General features: G+C 45.2%; 1 protein-coding gene across 1 annotated transcript; it reads left to right on the top strand.

The window, feature by feature from the left end:
• Positions 1–2,267: 2,267 nt before the first annotated feature.
• Positions 2,268–4,488, top strand: LOC142664398 (germ cell nuclear acidic protein-like). The gene is made up of 8 exons (XM_075843468.1): positions 2,268–2,339; positions 2,554–2,631; positions 2,727–2,811; positions 2,893–2,932; positions 3,098–3,242; positions 3,328–3,457; positions 3,555–3,762; positions 4,027–4,488. The coding sequence occupies exons 1-8, from the start codon at positions 2,268–2,270 to the stop codon at positions 4,112–4,114; spliced, it is 846 nt and encodes a 281-aa protein (XP_075699583.1). The 3' UTR covers positions 4,115–4,488.
• The last annotated feature ends 13,426 nt before the right edge of the window (positions 4,489–17,914 follow it).

Genomic DNA, 17,914 nt, shown 5'->3' with positions numbered 1-17,914 from the left:
CGGAGATTAGTATTGGGTTTGGCAATAGCGGCAAAATTGAAAGTGCTTAGTGTAGGGGTATTAAGATATGTCATTTTCCTATTAACATTTCATTACATGAAAAGTTGAGGTTATTTTTTTATACATAGAAGATATGGACTAGGAGGATTTTTATACGTATATCTTTATATATTCAGATATGTTGATCTTTTATGTACCTGATAAAATGCCTTAGGGTTCCCTTGCCTAGGTCTCTGTTCATATAGAATTCTATTCATGTGCCGTTTCTTGGTGGTAAAGGGTCAGTTTTTTTTCCTTTTTGTTAATGTTTGATATTGGGTATAAAATGTGATAGACAGTAGTTTTATTACACTTTGACACTTACACGTTTTTTATTTCTTTTTTAGAATTGGAATTTTGTCTGATTGTAAGCTGAGCGCTCACCGCCTGATACAAGATGAAAACAAATGGATGTATGTAACGTCTATGGCCGCGGACCGTCGTCCTGACTTACCCCTTGACGGCCGCGGCCATGGACGAGTAAGTGCCGGGCGGAATCTCCCTCCTGGGAGACGCCGGCACTCACTTCCGCATCATGATACTGGCTCCCGTAGGGTGCGCGCGCACGGCTTTAAAGGGCCAGTATGCGCACATGCAGAATATCTGCAAATTAGCCCAGAATGCCTCTGGAATATAAAAAGGACTATGCCCTTCCATTCATTGCCTGAGCGTTGTTGTCATTACCCTAGTTTGTCTTTGCAAATGGTCTCCTAAGTGTTTTCCAGTTCCCAGTGTTCCCCGTTCCTGCTGCCTCTACCCTGTATCCCGTGCTACCGTGCCCCTGTGCCTTGAATGTTGGAGTCGTGTTGTGCTCTCTGCTGCATCTACTGTGTTGCACCCCGCCGGATGTCTGTCTACTGCCGGAGCCTCATCTCAGCCTGAAACCACCGCTACAGTCTAAGTTGCCTCAGGTACCCTTTCCAGAACTATAGACATTGCCTGTACCTGTTTGGCCAGTTGCTATCCCGCTACGCGGTACGTCCCAGTGGGTCCACATCCCGCGTCGTGACAATGTATATTTTTCCTCCTTATTTTTTGTACCTACTTTTGTGTATTTTTTTATGTCCAGGAGAGATGGACACATGGATCGCAACCTATTATCTATTCCCTAGGAGCAATATCACGGGGTGGCCTTTTTGTCTATATGTACAAATTCAGATTGTTTAGTTTCTCCAGGTTTCTCCAATAAATGACTTCTTTATAGTACTGATGAGGTGGATGTATTTTCTATTTGGACCTTGGATACCAATCAGGGATGGAGCACTTTCATATTGTTTTCTTAAATCGAGTTATGGTACGAGTATAAACACTCCTATGGCCACGCTATGTGAGCTTTACTAATGGAGCTGATGCGCGCCGCAATATGGGGAGATATGGTGATGACACTTCTAGCACGGATTCCTACTTGTGGGAGCGTTTAGAGTGACAGGACGTTAAGGCCATCAGTTAATATGACGGAGTTGGGAACGATATATGTAGTGCGCCTGCGCACCTTTCTTTCATCCCGGAGACTGTCCGCAGTGAATATTAATGGAGTGATCTCATTGCGTTCCATCCATCAGTCAAGGAATCTTTTTTTTGCCCAATCAATGAGACTTGTGGCGGACATGCGCAGTGTGACGGTGTGAACGCCGGCTTCTTTTGTAATCAATCTAATATGAATGGCATGGTACCAATTATTTTTATATTTACCAGTTACGATTATAAACACCATTGTATGTGAGTATTTTTAATGTTCATGTATTACACTATTTATGATATGGTGTTACTGTCGCTATTGCACTTTATTGATATCCATTATGGTATGTGTTGTACTGTATCTTATGCATTTTTGCACTTTATTGTATAATTGATATTTCAATTCTAACATTGGGTATTTGAGCTTTGATCCCTATATACATACATATACAGACAATATATATAAAAATATATATATATATATATATATATATATATATATATATATATATATATACACACACACACAAAAGAAAGGCATATATATATATATATATATATATATATATTTATATATTTATATATACATACATACATTCACATTACAGTCTAACATGTCACTCAAGTCATGATGTCACAGTATCAGTGATTCCACACATGTCATGATGATGTCACAATATGAAGAGATGATAAAAGTTCCACTTCCGGACACATCCGCTGAGGGTGATAGAATTTGTGGAGAGAGATTTTTGCATTTGAATTGTGCAAAAATGTCAAATAAGAAGCGAAAACGTTGCTTTATTATAGAATCTGATACAGAGGACGGCGGCAGTGACGACCAGGTGAGTGGCGGCTTTACACAATGTTGTCTATGGCACATTAATATGGTGCATGTAATATAAAGCCGTATTACATCCACACTCCTAGTATATACAGCCCATTCTCCAGAAAAATCACAGCAATATAAGATGTTTTTACTTCATATTTCTATTTGGGATTAAAATTTTGGGGATTATAAAGGTAAAATAGTAACTTCTTTTCTTTTTTCCTTCATAGTTGTTGGTTAAAAAAAAGTGCCGTGAGATTTTTGAGTCGGACACAGAGGACGGCGGCAGTGATGAGAATCTACATCAGGTCGGCGGTCACTTCTCTACAGTATTTAGTTACACTTTTATATTGTTTTTTCTCCTTCATTTTAATTGTTTGGGTCTTATGTTTCGTTATTCCAGTCTCACCCGCCTATTCCAAGGTCTCCAAGTAGCCTTGAGGATGATGATGGTTTCTTTGGACCTTCCCTGTTACATATAGAGTCAGGTATACAATAAAGATTTTTTTTCTTGATCAGGAAAACTGAATTTCTGATAAGTTTATGACGCTATTTTTTGTATTTTCCAGAGCCCAATTCTCTATTCAGCTTCGTGCAGAAGGAGACAAGGTAGAGTATTTCTCTATAAACCATGTTATCTAGTTCGTGTTATCTGGTCACTAGGTGGCAGTATAATTACTCTCAGATAAGCTGTTATGTGTGTTTCCATATTGTGTATGTTCTTAGAATATTTCCATTATTAATATGTGAACTTCTATTATGTTTTATTATCAGGAGACAGGAGCGTCCCATCAATAACTGTTTCCTGAGAGACCTGACTTCTCCCAGATCCAAATATGTGACCAATTTCCATCAGCACAAACAGGAGCTGACAAGACGTCTGTACGAGTTCTACAACCAGAGCGTCTTTGACAATCAGGTATACGGTCAGAAAACCTCCGTGTATCATAGATGTAAAGGTGTCTCTGTCATATTTCTAGATTTTCTCCTTCCTTCTTCTGTAGCTTCCTGAACACATGGACATCAGCTGGAATAAAAGGCTGAGAAAAACATGCGGTCGCACCGGCTTCCTTAATAACAATGAGGATCGCAGCGCCATTATCCAACTATCGGACAAAGTCTGCGATTCTGCAGGTCGGTGTCACATCATGGACCATTTCTAGATCTGCTGCTGTGAAATCTTCCAAGTGTCGTTAATACTGATTGTAATTATTTCCTCCTCTGTCTTCAGAACGAGTTAAAAACACATTGATCCATGAGATGTGTCACGCTGCCTGCTGGATCATCGATGGACGAGCGGAGGATTCCCATGGCCGGCTATGGAAGTTCTACTGTGAGGAGGCCAACCTGGCTCACCCTGAGCTGCCACCCATTACACAACACCATGATTATGAGATCCACTACCCGGTGGTCTATGAATGCTCAGGGTGCCAATTCAGGTAAGATGCCATCTGTTATAAAAGCCAACATTGTGTCAAGCAGAGAAAGACCGGCCCTGAGGCTGGAGGGGTCATGTTCTAGTATTTCTGCCCTTTTTCTGTAATACTTGAGTATGTATAATGGGTTAGTTACCACCACTGCTTGCTTTACTGTTGTCTGGAGACTAGTCTCTACAGAAAGAATATAAGGGAGTTACATGAGTTATTCTGGATCTGTTGGGGTTTTTAGGATTTGTCTTTAATATAAGCTTTTTCTCCACCTAGAGTTGGACGATGGACAGAGTCTCTTGACACCGAGAGGTTTCTGTGTGGCTCCTGTCACAACAAGATGGTCCTCGTGACCAAGAACTGAGAAGATCCATCAGTAGCCATCATGTTCCATCATAAGCCAGAATAAAAACCAGCAAAGATGGCAGCACATAGAAGAAGTCATCCAGAGGACCTGTGGAAAGTGACATCTCTATCTTCCACCACAATATGGTCATGTCATATATTTTGGGGCGGCACGGTGGCTCAGTGGTTAGCGCTGTTGTCATGCAGGATCGGGGTCTCGTATACAATCTGACCCAGGACAACATCTGCATGGAGTTTGTATGTTCTCCCCGTGTTTGCGTGGGTTTCCTCCGGGTACTCCGGTTTCCTCCCACACTTAAAAAAATATACTGATAGGTCAAGGATGGTGATCCCTGTACAGCGCTAAACTATATGCTGGCGCTATAAAACCAACCACAGGCTATAAATCCATCATTAAATAAAACATCTCTTATAAAGGACAATTTTTGGTTGTAATGTTGTATGGCGTCAGTAACTCAGTGTACAGAATATTTACAAGAAAATTACAGACCATAGAATCGTGTGCTAAACTGGAAGTCAAAGAGGTTCTGCAGCAGCTGAGACGTGTAATATAACATTGTACAGAGCCACAACCGCTGCTGCTACATCTGTATATAAACAAGGGGAGTTTGATGTCAATCATTCAGACAACACCTAGAGACTATTACATAGGAACAGATTCTGTCCATTCCCTTCACCCTGGACAAGGAGCGCTCCTGCCGCTGATCTCCCTTGTAGCCGCCATCTTCCTCTGTTGGCAGAGATGGGCTCAGTACCAGGATGCTGCATGTGGCACTATATGATGGGCACAGGGGCGCTGCTAGACTCTGGAAACATCTTGGACACAATGATGGTAAAGTAAGACATGAACATTAAGTAGCGCCAACATTTTTGCCGATAAACATGAGTCCCGCTGTTCACCAACCACAGAATAATTGGCTCCATCATAAGTATGTGAGGAAGTGGAGGTCGGGGCAAGATGGTGAAAGGACCAGGGATCTTTGGAGATATAGGGGGTCATATTTTAACCTTTCTACACCAGTTTTCTGGAGTAGCAAAGTCGCAAAACGGCTTAAAGTCTTTGTCTTTTTGGCCTATTTACACCGCTTTCATCACTTTCATACAAAAGGGGCGTGGCCTTGAAAAGGGGCATGGTTACAGCGGCCTGACTCATTTATTATAATTTACATCAGAAAACTGGCGTAAAATTTAGTAAAATATATTCCAGGTTCTGGGTGGCGTAAATGTAACTCTATAAAGCGTGGTAAGATAGAGGCCCGTGCTAGGCCTCGTACCTTGTCCCCCCAATCAGACTACCCTCCCCCACCCCCTATTACACTGTTGATAAAAAAATATAATAAAATAAATTAAAAAATTATGCTCATCTTTTCGTTTCTCTTCTCCCCTCCGGCTCCCTCAACATGACGCGGCTCATACAATGTAATGATGCCGGGCGGTATCAGGATGTTTTATGTGAAGCAGCACTGATGACGGTGAAGTGCTGTATCGCATATAAGGCCCTGGCGCTGCTCGGCATCAGGACAATGTATGCGTCACACTGACGTGATGAAGAATCCCCTTCATAGATGATGATCCATAGGCATAGGGAACACAAGGGCGCAAACCAGTGTCCCAATTGGGTCCCCAGTGTTGGAAGGGTGACGTAGGTCAAGGTCTAGGTCTAGTGCACCGGAATAATAGGGGGGCCACTATGTTCTCATTGGGTAATAAGCAAATTATCTTCTATTGACATTCAAGACATCAATTCCCACCATTTAGTGGTTTTGGCCTCTATCATTGGCCGTGCTTTTAGCCAATCAGTGACAGGTCGTCCCTGTGATTCTGTTTTGAACATTTATGAGCGTTTTACAAGGTTCCATAAATATTTTACTTTAGATAAAGGGCTCAGCAGACAGTATTCCTATACTTGCCCTTCTCGGGTCCTGATGGGTCCTGACAACACAACGTTGTGCGCAGCGCATCCAATAATGCAATAAAAAAAAATCTTAAAGGAGGCAAATATAACTGATGTTGTAATAGTGGGGGGGGGGGTAGGGAAACGGACAAGTGAGCCCTAATCTACCCGCCACTCTGTCCCTGCCTACTTGCAACGACCCGCCCTAGGCGACGGGGTACAACTGGGCGGCGGTCCCTGCGCTCAGTAAGTGCATGACAAACACGACAAACAAACAAGGGAATACAAGCAAGGGAAATGGGCAGTTGCTCGCGGAAACACCGTGAGCAACAGAGTAGTGAACGAGCCGAGTCAAGCCAGGAGAGTGCGAGGTACAAAGCGAAAAGCAGAAGAGTAGTCGGTAAGCCGTGGTCTGTATGGAGCAGGATCAAAAATAGCAGGAGCTGTAGCTGGGCCAGGAAACCTCAAGGAAAGAAATTCACAAGCACAGATGGACAGGAAGAGCAGGCTTAAATAGACCGAGGGCGGGAGCTAGCTGAGTCTGGCCAGGTTGCGATAGGATCTCCCACTCCTAAGCCTGCCAGCCTGAGTGGAGGAAGCTGGTGTCTGTCTCAGGGATGTACACTCAGGTGTTGACTGATTAATTCTGGGAGTTAACCCCGAAGCAGTGCCTGGCAGATCCTTTACAGTACCCCCCCTTTTATGAGGGGCCACCGGACCCTTTCTAAGTGGACCTGGCTTACTGGGGAAACGCAGGTGGAACCTCCTGACCAATACCCCAGCGTGAACATCCCGGGCGGGTACCCAAGTCCTCTCCTCGGGCCCGTATCCTCTCCAATGGACCAGGTACTGGAGGGAGCCTTGGACCATCTTGCTGTCCACGATCCTGGCCACCTCAAATTCCACCCCCTCAGGGGTGAGGACGGGAACAGGAGGTTTCCTCGAGGGGGCCAAGGACGGGGAGCAGCGTTTCAGGAGGGAGGCATGAAACACGTTGTGTATACGAAAAGACGGGGGTAACTCCAGCCGGAAAGAGACAGGACTGAGGACCTCAATGACCTTATACGGCCCAATAAACCGGGGAGCAAACTTTTTGGACGGAACCTTGAGACGCAAGTTCCTGGATGACAACCACACCAGATCCCCGACCACAAACAGGGGGTTAGCAGAACGTCTTCTATCGGCCTGAGCCTTCTGTATGCTCTGGGACGCCTCTAGGTTCTTCTGAACCTGGGCCCAGACTGTGCACAGATCCCGATGAACGACCTCCACCTCGGGATTGTTGGAACAACCAGGTGAAACGGAGGAGAACCGTGGATTAAACCCAAAATTACAGAAAAAGGGAGAGACCCCTGACGAGTTACTGACCCGGTTATTAAGGGAAAATTCGGCGAGGGGAATGAAAGAAACCCAATCAAATTGACAGTCAGAGACAAAACATCTTAAGTATTGTTCTAGAGACTGATTAGTCCTCTCCGTTTGGCCATTGGTTTCAGGATGGAAAGCAGAGGAGAAGGACAGATCAATCCCCAACTTATTACAGAAGGCTCTCCAAAACAATGAAACAAATTGTACCCCTCTGTCAGAAACAATATTGACGGGGACCCCATGGAGACGCAGGATGTGTTTGATAAACAAGGTAGCCAACGTCTTGGCGTTGGGTAGTTTCTTGAGGGGCACAAAGTGGCACATTTTACTGAAGCGGTCTACCACCACCCACACCACCGACTTGCCTTGGGATGGAGGCAAATCGGTGATAAAATCCATGGAGATATGTGTCCAAGGTCTCTGGGGAATGGGCAACGAACGCAGTAAGCCCGCTGGTCGGGACCTGGGAGTCTTGGACCTGGCACAAACCTCACAGGCGGCGACGTAGGCCTTAACGTCTTTAGGCAAACCAGGCCACCAATAATTTCTGGTAATGAGGTGTTTGGTACCCAGGATGCCTGGATGGCCAGATAGTGCGGAGTCGTGATTTTCCCTAAGTACCCTTAGCCGGAATTGCAGGGGAACAAACAGCTTGTTCTCAGGAAGGTTCCCAGGAGCTGAACCTTGATCAGCAGCAATTTCAGAGACTAAATCGGACTCGATAGAGGAAATGACTATACCTGGAGGCAAAATACAAACAGGATCTTCCTCCGAAGGAGGGCTGGCCATGAAGCTACGCGACAGTGCATCCGCCTTAATATTTTTAGACCCGGCCCTATAGGTAACCAAAAAATTGAATCTGGTAAAAAACAACGCCCATCGAGCTTGTCTCGGGTTTAGCCTCCGGGCAGATTCTAGGAAAACCAGATTCTTGTGGTCGGTAAGGACCGTTACCTGGTGCCTAGCCCCCTCCAGGAAGTGGCGCCACTCTTCAAATGCCCATTTAATGGCTAAAAGTTCGCGGTTGCCAATATCATAGTTACACTCCGTGGGCGAAAACTTCCTAGAAAAGTAAGCACAGGGGCGGAGATGGGTGAGGGAGCTGGTACCCTGGGACAAGACGGCCCCCACTCCCACCTCGGACGCGTCAACCTCCACAATAAATGGCTCCCTTTGGTTGGGCTGAACCAGCACGGGGGCCGAGATAAAGCACTTCTTGAGGGTCTCAAAAGCCTGGACGGCCTCAGGGGGCCAATGGAGGACATCAGCACCCTTGCGAGTGAGGTCCGTAAGAGGCTTAGCGACGACCGAGAAGTTAGCAATAAATCTCCTGTAATAGTTAGCGAACCCCAAAAAACACTGTAGCGCTTTCAGGGAGGCAGGTTGGACCCATTCAGCCACAGCCTGAACCTTGGCAGGGTCCATGCGGAATTCATGAGGAGTGAGGATTTGACCTAAAAATGGTATCTCCTGTACCCCAAATACACATTTTTCGATTTTGGCAAACAGTTTGTTTTCTCGAAGGACCTGGAGCACTTTCCTGACATGCTCTATGTGGGAGGACCAGTCCCTGGAAAACACCAATATGTCATCAAGGTACACTACAAGAAATATCCCCAGGTAATTTCTCAAAATCTCATTTATGAAGTTCTGGAAGACCGCAGGGGCATTGCACAACCCAAAGGGCATGACGAGGTATTCGAAATGGCCTTCGGGCGTGTTAAACGCAGTCTTCCACTCATCCCCCTCTTTGATGCGAATAAGGTTATACGCCCCCCGTAGATCCAATTTAGAGAACCATTGGGCCCCCTGAACCTGATTAAAGAGATCAGGAATCAAAGGAAGGGGATACTGGTTCCTTACCGTGACCTTATTCAGGCCACGGTAGTCAATGCATGGCCTAAGACCCCCATCCTTCTTCCCTACGAAGAAGAAGCCAGCACCTACCGGAGAAGAAGAGGGACGAATGTAACCCTTGGCCAGGGATTCCTGGATATACTCCCTCATGGCTTCACGTTCGGGACAAGAAAGGTTAAATATCCTACCCTTAGGAAGCTTAGCTCCTGGTACCAATTCGATAGCGCAATCGTATTCTCTATGAGGCGGTAATACTTCGGAGGCCTCTTTAGAGAAAACATCAGCGAAGTCCTGAACAAACTCGGGTAGCGTATTCACCTCCTTAGGGGGAGAAATAGAATTAACAGAAAAACATGACGTACAACATTCATTACCCCATTTGGTTAGCTCCCCAGTATTCCAGTCAAACGTAGGATTATGCAACTGCAACCAGGGAAGACCTAGAACCAAATCGTACGATAATCCCTGCATCAATAGTACAGAGCATTGCTCCAAATGCATGGAGCCAACAAGGAGTTCAAAAACAGGGGTATGCTGTGTAAAATAACCATTAGCAAGAGGAGTGGAGTCGATACCCACTACCGGAACAGGTTTAGGCAAATCAATCAGAGGCATAGCGAGAGACATAGCAAATTCCACAGACATGATATTAGTAGAGGACCCTGAATCCACGAAGGCACTGCCGGTAGCAGACCTACCACCAAAAGAGACCTGAAAGGGAAGCAATATCTTAGTACGTTTCATATTTACGGGAAATACCTGTGCGCCCAAGTGACCTCCCCGATGATCACTTAGACGCGGGAGCTCTCTGACAGCATTCTTACGCTTGGGACAGTTGTTTACTTGATGCTTGACATCCCCACAGTAGAAGCAGAGACCATTCTTCCTGCGGAATTCTCTACGTTGTTGAGGGGACACGGAAGCCCCGAGTTGCATAGGTATTTCTGAGTCTTTAGGGGAGAAACGAAGCAACGGGACTTCGGGAGGCATCATGGGGGAGTCGGAGGAAAAAACACATAAACGTTCACGTTGTCGTTCCCTGAGACGTCGGTCAAGTCGTACCACTAAAGCCATAACCTGGTCTAAGGAGTCAGAAGAGGGATAACTAACTAGCAGGTCTTTCAGGGCATTCGACAGACCCAACCTAAACTGGCACCTTAAGGCAGGGTCATTCCACCGAGAAGCTACGCACCACTTCCTAAAGTCAGAGCAATACTCCTCAACAGGTCTCTTACCCTGACGTAAGGTCACCAGCTGACTCTCGGCAAAGGCAGTTCTGTCAGTCTCGTCATAAATAAGTCCGAGGGCAGAAAAGAAACGATCAACGGAGGAAAGTTCAGGGGCGCCAGGAGCCAAGGAGAAGGCCCACTCTTGGGGCCCTTCCTGGAGCCGGGACATAATTATACCCACCCGCTGGCTCTCAGAACCTGAGGAGTGAGGCTTTAAGCGAAAGTAAAGCCTACAACTCTCCCGAAAGGAGAGAAAAGCCCTCCGGTCACCTGAGAACCGGTCGGGCAACTTGAGGTGGGGTTCAAGGGGTGCGGTGAGGGGAACTACCAAGGTAGCATCAGGCTGGTTGACCCTCTGAGCCAGGGCCTGGACCTGTAGGGAGAGACCCTGCATTTGCTGAGCCAGGGTTTCACGGGGTTCCATAATGGTGTCAGGGACCAGGGTAGACTAGGTATAGGGCTTGTGAATTTGTAATAGTGGGGGGGGGGGTAGGGAAACGGACAAGTGAGCCCTAATCTACCCGCCACTCTGTCCCTGCCTACTTGCAACGACCCGCCCTAGGCGACGGGGTACAACTGGGCGGCGGTCCCTGCGCTCAGTAAGTGCATGACAAACACGACAAACAAACAAGGGAATACAAGCAAGGGAAATGGGCAGTTGCTCGCGGAAACACCGTGAGCAACAGAGTAGTGAACGAGCCGAGTCAAGCCAGGAGAGTGCGAGGTACAAAGCGAAAAGCAGAAGAGTAGTCGGTAAGCCGTGGTCTGTATGGAGCAGGATCAAAAATAGCAGGAGCTGTAGCTGGGCCAGGAAACCTCAAGGAAAGAAATTCACAAGCACAGATGGACAGGAAGAGCAGGCTTAAATAGACCGAGGGCGGGAGCTAGCTGAGTCTGGCCAGGTTGCGATAGGATCTCCCACTCCTAAGCCTGCCAGCCTGAGTGGAGGAAGCTGGTGTCTGTCTCAGGGATGTACACTCAGGTGTTGACTGATTAATTCTGGGAGTTAACCCCGAAGCAGTGCCTGGCAGATCCTTTACAGATGTACATGGTTGTGAAAATCTTCTGCAATCTCCTGAATAAATTAAAAACTCTTCTGTACAGAAATCTAAGAAATATAGAAAGGAATAGAATCCAGTGACAGAAACTCTTCTACCGATAGATGACAAGTTCTGGCCCGAGAATGGACAGAGGAGGAGAAGAAAATATTTGAAAAAGGAATAAAAAAGTATGAGAAGTTCCTCCTAATCCAGTCAATGGTAAGGACTGTGAGGAGGGGGAGGGGCAGCACTGAGAAATAAGTGTCTCTAAGGGTATGTTCACACGGCCTATTTACGGACGTAATACGGGCGTTTTACTCCTGGAATTACGTCCAAAAATACGGCTTGAAAGTGTTGACAAACATCTGCGTATTGAAAGCAATGGGCTGACGTTTGTCTGTTCACACGAGGCGTATATTTATGCGTCGTTGTCAAAAGACGGCGCGTAAAATAGATGCCCGCGCAAAAAGAAGTGTCATGTCACTTCTTCAGACGTAAATGGAGCCGTTTTCCATGGACTCCATGGAAAACCAGCTCCAGTTACGTCTGTAATGGACGCGGCGTTCAAGCGCCTGCACATGCCATTACGGCTGAAATGACGGGGCTGTTTTCTCCTGGACGCTGCCGTGTGAACATACCCTAAGGGTGTATTCCAAACCGTATCCAAAAACCATATTCGTTTTTACTGCGATTTGGTGCGTTTTTCAATGTGGTTTTTACTTTACCTTCAGGGCGATTTGTTGTTTATCTATTTATATATTTAATTATCTGTGTTATAATTTAAATAATAAAGCTGTGGCCACTCCCACATTTTCTATATACGTTGTCATGTGTTTTATTTAGGACATAAGCTTGGTACAGATAGCGACTGGTAGGTTTTATTCATTTTATCCTGTAATTCCGGCCATTTCCTTTTATATTCCCAGTTCCTCTTTCTTTTTATTCGGTGAGCGGCTCCAGAGCTGTAATCATGTAGTAAATCTGACATTGTAACTTCTACTGGAGGCTTCAGATCTGTATGATGTCCATAATTCCTATGCAGGGGAAGATGATGAGAGCAGTAGTACCAGCCATGTGTAGTAATGACTCCAGACATGGTGTAGTCAGGGGGGTAAATAGATTCAGATGTTATTTTATTTATTTAGCAGCAAAAAAATATAAAGAATTTACTGATACAAATGATGATTTGTTCTTTTACAGAATTAGGAGAAATTCCACAAAAAATAATATTTATAAAGCTTTGGTCACCAGATCACCAAATACCGGATGCCAAATGGAAGTATCTAAATTTACAGTCAGATATAACATTTAGATGTAGAAGAGCTGATGTTCACAGGTATAGCAGAGTTCATTTTATCAGATACAGAAGAGCGGAGTTTGTCATTTGTTTTTTAAATGACACTTATAAACCCACTAAATTATCTTTACTCTATGACCAGGGGTGTAACTAGAAAGACTGGGCCCCATAGCAAACATTTGACTGGCCCCCCCTCCCCTGGGTGCCACACAACCCCCCACTTGTAGATAGAGCTTCCCTTTAGATTCTGCCACACAGCGCCCCCTATAGATAGTACCATACAGCCCCCCTGTAGATAGCGCCATACAGCCCCCTCCCTGTATAAAGCGCCATACAGCCCCCCCTGTAGATAGCGTCATACAGCCCCCTGCCGGTGTATAGCACCATTCAGCCCCCCCTGTATATAGCGTCATACAGTCCCCTGTAGATAGTGCCATACAGCCCCCTCCCTGTATATAGCACCATACAGCCCCCTGTATATAGCACCATACAGCCCCCCGTAGATAACGCCATACAGCCCCCTCCCGGTGTATAGCACCATTCAGCCCCCCCTGTATATAGCGTCATACAGTCTCCTGTAGATAGTGCCATACAGCCCCCTGTATATAGCACCATACAGCTCCCCTGTATATAGCACCATACAGCCCCCCGTAGATAACGCCATACAGCCCCCTTTATATTGCACCATACAGCCCCCTGTAGATCACAGTCCCCCTGTATATAGCACCAAACAGCCCCCTGTAGACAACCCCATACAGCCCCCCTGTAGATAATGCCATACAGCCCCCCTGTAGATAATGCTGTACAGCCCCACCCTGGAGATAACGCCATACGGCCCCAACCCCCCCCCCCCAAAAAAAAAATCCCGGCTGTAGCCTATCGTTTGTCCCACAAAAGACATGTATCCCCTATACACAGGATAGGGGATACATGTGTGATCGCACCAACCGAACCAAAGGTCCCCCGAAGTTCTCCATTAGAAATCTCGGACTGCCGGGGTCTGCGTCCAGCAGCTCAATAAAAATGAAAGGAGCGCCGGCCACTCATGCGCAGAAGCGCGACCGGCGCTGAATTTATTTCTACGGAGCTGCCAGACACAGACCCCGGTAAGCAGAGGCTGGGCAAATGGAAAAGGAAGGGAATTGTGGCTGGCATAGGGGAATTAAAGCAGGCATGGAGGACTTAGTGCCTGACATGGGGGCACTTTGGCTGACATAGGGGCATTGAAGGCTTTGTGGCTGGTATGGAAGTATTGTGTCTGGCATAGGGGGCATTATGGCAATTATGGGAGCATTGGGGCTGGAATAAGGGACACCGTGGCTGTCGTAGGCACAATCTGTGACTGGCATTGGAGGTATGTGGGGTAAAAGCAAAGAGCCAAAGATGCCTGGTAAGTAGAGATGCATCACAGCAGGTAGAAGCCTTCATGCCGGTATGGACCAGGTGGAAAAGACGAGGACGATGAATGACTACAATGAGAGAAGACGTCACCTTTGAGTCTTTGGATGATTGTTGATTATTCTGAATGCGGCTGATCAGTCCTATACAATATTTACCTGTCTGGTGTATGGTGGTAATAATTGGTCATATTATGGGGGTATTATTTATATTTAGAGGTGTGCTATATGTACGTATGATGAGGTCAATTATTTTGGGGGATAAATAAACTGGTCAAATGTTGATGGAGAAAAATATTGCACCCCCGTCCCTCCCCCACTTCCCTGTAAACCAGTTCCCCCGGTGTTTTCAGAGTCCAGTAGCGCCCCGTCTGTCATTATAGTTTATAGGGATTGTAATACAAGTTTCCCAGACCCAGAGTAATATAGCGTTTCCTCCCATGACTCCATATTGTTGCATTGCTAGGGAAATGGCACATTCTGGAGTGTGGGAAAGCTGGGTGGCAGACATTTTCTGGGAATAAACTGATATAATTATGGGAAGGCTGAACACAATTCCTACACGTTACAGATGAGCGGCTCAGATTTTAACGATTACTGACGATATTACTGATGAAGAACGAAAGAAACTTTCCCAGCGACGCTTCTTATAATTAGAAGTTTGATATAATTTCCGGTCTCCACTCCGGGTGTCCCAGGTAGACACATAAGCTGATTACATTCTAGATTTATATACACAGCGGATGATGGGAAAGTTGTCATTTATTTATTACCCAAAAACTATGTATGAGATGTGTATATTGGGCCCTATTAAACTGTCCTTGTTGCCTATAGCAACCAATCAGAGCTCAGCTTTCATTTTTCCTCAGCAGATTATGAAATGAAAGCTGAGCTCTGATTGGTTGCTATAGGCAACAATGACAGTTTTACTGTTAGGCAGTTTTGATAATAGGGCCCAATATACACATCTCATATAGTTTTTGGGTAATAAATAAATGACAACTTTCCCATCATCCGCTGTGTACGGAGACAGGAAATTACATAATATGTAATGAGGCTATTTACACATCCTGTTTTTTTTTCTTTTCATGGAGCTTGTGTTCCTTGCTAGAAACTCACTGCATGCCCTATTTTAATCCGTTATTGCATAAAAAAAAATGTGCAGCACACGGACGACGTATGCTGTCCGTTTTTCACAAATCCATTGTTAAAGAAATACAGAGAAAAAAAAAATAAAAACAAGAAAGTGCTCACAGAAGTGAAAGACACGGACATTCATATGCATGAAAAACGGCGAATTTTTTTACAGACGCAAATTTGACACGCTTGTGTGAATAAAGCCCAATTCACATCGCGTTTGTGATATCCGGTGAGCAAATACGTTTTTTTAATAAAAACTTGGACCATTGAAAACGTATGCAAACGTGTAACATTTTCTGTTTACGTCTGTATTTTTTATAGCGTGTACGTTTAGCGTATACTCATACGTCGGTATATGTTTCTGTCCGTTTTTTACCTAAAAAATTGATACTTTTTTTTAAAAGTGAACACTGACAGAACCCCCCCCCCATAAAAACAGATAGATTTACTGTATGTAAACGGATAGAAATGTATAGCGTTACGTTTGCATACGTCGGCCGTTGAGATCAATGCTTAAAAAAAGTTACGCTGCGTCTACATTCTTTTGAAGTACAGGATACCGCAGCAGACTACGCCTTTCAGTACTTTCAAAAAACAGTATCCCAACGTAAACCAGGACAAACGTAGACCAAACTGATGTTATTTTGGTCTAGATTTGACCCATTATAGTCTCTGTATACGCCGAGCTACAAGTTTCAATAGTTTTTTTAGTGTTTAAAAACATAAACGCCCGGCGGATCGCACAAACACGATGTGAATGGGGCCTAAGGCCGTGACGTTAGTACTGACAGGCAATAATGATTTGGTACACTGGGTATTCCAATGCATTATATAAGCATTCAAAGGGTCGGATTGTGAAGTCCCGTAGTAGGGAAAAAAAATGTTTCATAAAGTTTATTTTGTAAAAAAGCGTCCACTGTAAAAAAACAAAAACCTTCTTTCCATAAAAGTGGTTTTATTTAGTAAAAGTGTTAAAAAAAAAGTCCCAAAATACATATATGGTATCGCCGCAATCGTAATGACGTCATTTAAACTACATGATGATTAACGTAATAAAAAAACAAAACGCCAAAAACAGGGGAAGATTCTCTCTATGTCTGACATGCAGCACTCGCGTCCATGCCAACATCAGCCACTTACAAACAGGGAAGCAGCTGCAGCCTAATAAAAGTAGCCGAGCCTAGCGGCGCCACTGATGGCGGCCATATTGGTTATCACCCAGCTTTCTCAGAATCAGATAAGAATTTATATAATAATTTATATTCCTATGAAGGCGCGGAGGCTCCTGTATAACACACGGTGTATTATTATATTGTATATCCAATTTGTGTGATAATTCAGGGTAAAGGAAAATTGTTGTCGGTGGTTGGTTCAGGCGCCATTTTGATCTACATAAGATCCGCTGATGATATTAATAAGGAGTGAATAGTATGAGCCCCGGAGCGGATCGGCCCCCATTTCTGACAACATATTGAGCTGACAGAGAAGCGATGTGCTGCAGCGCCTGTTATGGGAGGAAATGGCGGAGGGTTTCTACCTGTTATGTAATAAAACAAGACATGAAGCATCTAGTGCCTCCATATTTGTACTTATAGAAAGCCCCGGATAAAACATCTGGGGTGCTGTCCGTGCCCGATCAGGAGCGGGGCAGAACTACATTATTGATGGCGACATCTAAGTGGTTGAACAGAGGATGATGCTCCCTCTTTCACCCATTGTCAGACCGCGGTCACAAGCCGCTGATGACTGTCATGGCTGCAGCAACAAAAGCTCCCAGGCATGCCATGGCTGTATGCCTAATAGGCCATGGCACAGACACGGCCTAAGAGATTGCCGGTCAGTTTAGTACTGACACGCGATAATGCTTTAGTATACAGAATGTGCCAAATCATTATATAAGCGATCAAAGGATCGTATTGTGAGGTCCCTCAGCGGGACGATTTTTTTTTTATAAATTAAGTTGAACCCTTATGGGTCTGTATGGCGTTATCTACAGGGGGGGGGTCTGTAAGGTGTTATCTACAGGGGGGACTCTGTATGGCGTTATCTACAGGGGGGACTCTGTATGGCGTTATCTACAGGGGGACTCTGTATGGTGTTATCTACAAGGGGGTCTGTATGGTGCAATCTACAGGGGGGTCTGTATGGTGCAATCTACAGAGGGGTCTGTATGGCGTTATCTACAGGGGGGTTTGTATGGCGTTATCTACAGGGGGGGTCTGTATGGCGTTATCTACAGGGGGGGTCAGTATGGCGTTATCTACAGGGGGGGTCTGTATGGCATTATCTACAGTGGAGGTCAGTATGGTGTTATCTACAGGGGGGTCTGTATGGTGTTATCTACAGGAGGGTCTGTATGGTGTTATCTACAGGGGGCTGTATAGCGCTATCTACAGGGGGGATTGGGGCTGTAAGACGTTATCTACAGGGGGATGTGTATGGTGCTATCTACCCATATTTCTCTTCAAGACTGGTATTCTGCAATTCATTGGGTTAAAAAAATCTCCAAAGGCGCCAGTCATTGGGAAACTGCTCATAATATTTTACTTAGATGGTATAGAACACCCTCTCAAATT

The sequence above is a fragment of the Rhinoderma darwinii genome, chromosome 12 (assembly GCF_050947455.1).
Source record: "Rhinoderma darwinii isolate aRhiDar2 chromosome 12, aRhiDar2.hap1, whole genome shotgun sequence".
Lineage (NCBI taxonomy): Eukaryota > Metazoa > Chordata > Amphibia > Anura > Rhinodermatidae > Rhinoderma > Rhinoderma darwinii.
The sequence above is the reverse complement of the archived record's forward strand: the minus strand, read 5'-3'. Positions and strand labels throughout refer to the sequence as shown.